We start from the raw sequence: 4,526 nt of genomic DNA, 5'->3' as shown, positions 1-4,526 counted from the left end.
CCAGAAAAGCGTTAGAAGTAGGGTTAATTTAATGTTTTAAAAGTTGTTTTATTGTCGGAATTATGACGTTTTCGGGCGGAACCTATGAGTAAAAGTAAATTTAGCAAATGCAGTCAACTAAAAGGCCATCTGCTGTATTCTGTAAATTAAAGTCTTTAAAGCTGTATTAGTTTTAAAAACAAAAGTTTATATGTCAAAAAACAAATTCCTGTAAAAAAATATAAAATACTATTAACAAGGTGTGAAAATATATTTGTTTGTCGTATGAAAAATATTTGTTTGTCGTCCTATATTCTCTAGCCGTCGATAAAATCCCCGCGGGGAATTACCGAAAGGTGAGAACCTACAAAGATATAAATAAAATCAAGTAGACACAATAAGTGCGTATACCTTACAGGTGTAAACACCTTAATAACATATTATAGAAAAGCACTTATTATAGCAAAGCAGTTTTTTTTCAAGTTTTGCGTAATTAAATGAAAATTATAAGTTTCAAAAAAAATATTCAAAAAAAGCTAAAATTAAACAAGTCAAAATTAAACAATTAAACAAGTCAATATTTTTTTTCAATCTGTTTTAAATAATTTTGCAATATCTGGAACTAGCAGATCATCTGAATTCGGATCTCAAATCATTAAAAAAATTAATAATATAACTTTAAAAATGATTAAAGCTGGTGACAATTGCGAGCAAAGATTATCTAAGCAAATACTTCTATTACTGGTTATATTTGGATTGTAATTTTTTGGTGTGGTTTAGATGAATATTTCGTTAAAAAATAAATGCTTATAAAAAATACACTTTCTCGATAAGGAGTGTCATTAGGTCTCATAATTGTAGTTAAAGTATTTTCTTATTTATTCTTTTTTTTTCTTATTTATTCTTTTTAATGCCATGATATATTTAACAAAATTTTTTGTATTAAAACTGCTAAAATAATTGCAAACAGTTGTTTTTAAAATACCTTATTCCTATAGAATTTTAACTTCAAAAATGTAAATAAAATGTTTGTAATAGAGGCCACTACCGCCACCACACGACTGTCACCCAACAAAAAAAAATGTAAACACTATGACAATTATATTCACCTATTTTACTAAAGTTTTTGTGTTCATATTTTTCGTCGTTTTTAGTTATTATGGTTTAAAATCTTAGATTTTGAAACATATTGTTATTGTCAGTATTTTTATTATTATTTTATTCTTACTAATCCGAATTTTAAAATCAAATACCTTTTGATCTTTTATATATAAATCTCTAAAATTTTAACATATTGTTTATTATATCGTGTTCCAACCCTCCTATTTTAATAATTTAAATATTACTAATTACTAATCAATAGGTGTTTGTTTATTATATTTAAAACATTTAAACTAATTTTGTTCTGATATTTTTTTAGTCCAAATTTTTAATACATTTTTAGTCCCATGATTTATTAATTCAGTTAATATTCATAATTAAGTATTGTTTATGGATCACTTTATTTATTAATATAGATTAATTTTTAAAATAATCAAATGATTTCGAACCATATTTTATTAATCAAATAAATCTAGTTTTCAATTTTTATGATGCTGTTGAATATTTTACTTTTTTATTAGTAAATTTGTTTTTTTAATAAATCTAATATTATTTTCCATTATGCCCTTTTTTTAATAATGTATAGAAGTTCAAGACATGTATCATTATTTTACGCGTGCCCTTACTGGCTTTGGTAGATACCAACTTGTTGTATTTTTCTGTCGTGTTCGCATTGTGGATACTCAATTACCTGTGATATTGTAGAGTTACATGATTGATTGTTATAATTATTTCGGTTTTTTATTTGGTTTAATTGTTTAATTTGATTCGACTCCGTTTACCGATTCCATTTGTTATTATTATCTGGTTTGGTATTTTGTTTAACCTTTATTTATAAACGACAAGAGGTAACAGTAATTCTTTTATTGTAATACGACCAAGCACTTACACGGTTTGATTAAAAGTTACGCTACAAGATCAGCTAGATCGCTAGACTGGCGTTACGGTTACAGTAAAATAGCACGGTTTGTAGGTCCAGCTATTGCGAGATGCGACGGTGGCCAACTATCGCTAGATTGGCCCGACGATGTAACGGTGACCAACTATCAGTAGATTGGTGAAGAATGTTTAAATTGTTCCAGTATTTATAGCAAAACCGAGAGACAGTAAAAGTTCGTTCGTTGTAAAGCCGCTGGCCTTCTCCGTACAGGTTACGTGGCTAATTCTCGTTAAGGGCGATTTTAGAGTGCATTGTTTAAAGTTGACGCCCGTTGCAACAAGAATAACTGTTGTAGGTGTCCGGTCAATGACATTAAACTAGCTTGAATTTAAAATATATAAACAAACACATTTAACATAAGTTTGAAGTTTGTTATAACAATTTAAAATTTGTCAGAAGTTTATAATACCTCTGGCAAGTTTAAAATTGTTACTAGTTTAGACTTATGTGTGTAAAATATTTTCAAGGTCCGAAATTTCAACTTGAACTTTGATGTAGATTGTGTCATCCTTAACGTAACTACTTCCATCAGCAACATTATGAGCCACAAAAAGAGGACAACCAGAACCGATGTTCATGTCCGATTGTGGTTTCTTGAATGAAGAAGATGAAGGATCGGGTCGGAACGTGTCAGAAAGATGGCGACGATCTGATGCCTGATCCATAAGCATCAAAGTCACCTTAAAAAATTGCGTAACCAGTTTATAATGCCTTTTTCTAATAATGGTATGGGGTCATGACATCATAATGTTAATTTAGGACCATTATTATTAAATTTAATTTCCCATTTTGGCATATTTTGGATAAAAAGTGAAATAGAAACAAAAAACTCTAAATTGCTGTAAAATAAAATATTTATTTGTCTTACCTTTTGTCGGAATGGCCATGGCAGAAGAGCGTCGTATTCTCCCTTCATTACAACAAAGAATAAAGACATGTGAGTGCCTTTACCTGTTATAATATATAAGCATGTCAAGAAATTAAGTTTTATTTAAAAATATGTTATACTCCTGTAATTTACCCATTCCATTTCCGTTAAGATAAATCCTGGCACACATTTTGTATCCATATCTACTTGTGTAGAAAGGTTGAGAATAAAGCGACAAAGTTCGACCACTGACAGCTTCACATTTTTTTCTTTAAAAATCTTCAATTCTCCAAATCATAGTGTCATTATAACTCGGGTTTGCCATAGCCTAAGTAAATAAAAAAGGTTGTAACTAACTAATGTTCACGTTTTTATTTAAACATAATTATAATTTTTTACCTGAAATCCCAAATCTCTTCCAGAAATGATGTTGTCATAAAGGGGTAAATATCTTGGTAAAGTGTTGACCAAATGTCCCAAGTTTTCTAATAGATAATCACAAAAACGTTAATTTTTGTAATTTTAATTTTTTGTAAAAGGCATTTTATTATTACCGTCAGATGACGCTGTAATGTAGTCAGCATTACAAAATACACGGCGAACGGTTAATTCCCCTCTTTGCGTAACTTGTATGGGAAATGGGGCCATTATATCAAATGGATTCTGTTTAGTAAAAAATTGTAAATGATTAAAATTACTTTAAGTTTTTTTTTCTTATGCTTTACGTAGTTTAATAAAAGAAATATTTGAACAAATATAACAATTAAAAAAAAAATAAAAAGATTATTTTTTACCTCTTCAATAATTGGCATTTTGTTGTTTTGTAATATTTAACACTTTTTTATATTTTTTCTCTGTAAAATTATAAAACATTTTTTTATTTTTTAACGCAAACAACGAAATGTCGAATATCCAACAAAGTCATTCCGTTCAAGTGCACTGCAGTTTTACGCGAACAACCTAACGTCGATTACCCAACAAAATCTACGCGAAAACTAACAAACCCCTTTTTTACCATCTCCCCGTTTAGGCAAATTATTCGTTTACGCGAACTACCTAGTCAACAAATTCTCTACCTAGTCAACAAAAGGTCGACTAGTCAACAAATTCTCCTCGAAAACTAACAAACTCCCTTTTATCAGTATTCTCTCCGTTTAGGCAAACTAATCGTCTACGCGAACAACCTAACGTCGATTACCGAACAAATTCTACGCGAAAACTAACAAACTCCTTTTTATCAGTATTCTTTCCGTTTAGGCAAACTAATCGTCTACGCGAACAACCTAACGTCGATTACCGAACAAATTCTACGCGAAAACTAACAAACTCCTTTTTATCAGTATTCTTTCCGTTTAGGCAAACTAATCGTCTACGCGAACTACCTAACGTCGATTACCGAACAAATTCTACGCGAAAACTAACAAACTCCTTTTTATCATCTCTCCTTTTAGGCAAACTATTCGTCTACGCGAACTACCTAACGTCGATTACCGAACAAATTCTACGCGAAAACTAACAAACTCCTTTTTACCATCTCCCCGTTTAGGCAAACTATTCGTCTACGCGAACTACCTAACGTCGATTACCGAACAAATTCTACGCGAAAACTAACAAACTCCTTTTTACCATCTCCCCGTT

At 30.2% G+C, this 4,526-nt stretch overlaps 1 protein-coding gene across 1 annotated transcript; it reads right to left on the bottom strand.

The window, feature by feature from the left end:
- Positions 1-2,463: 2,463 nt before the first annotated feature.
- Positions 2,464-3,213, bottom strand: LOC145753523 (TNF receptor-associated factor 3-like). The gene is given in 3 exon segments (XM_082569928.1): positions 2,464-2,700; positions 2,889-2,971; positions 3,042-3,213. Coding segments are annotated over 3 exon segments (492 nt in total).
- Between the last annotated feature and the right edge of the window lie 1,313 nt (positions 3,214-4,526).

This window comes from Corella eumyota, chromosome 5 (assembly GCF_963082875.1).
Source record: "Corella eumyota chromosome 5, kaCorEumy4.1, whole genome shotgun sequence".
Classification (NCBI taxonomy): domain Eukaryota; kingdom Metazoa; phylum Chordata; class Ascidiacea; order Phlebobranchia; family Corellidae; genus Corella; species Corella eumyota.
This window is presented reverse-complemented; position numbering and strand designations above follow the sequence as displayed.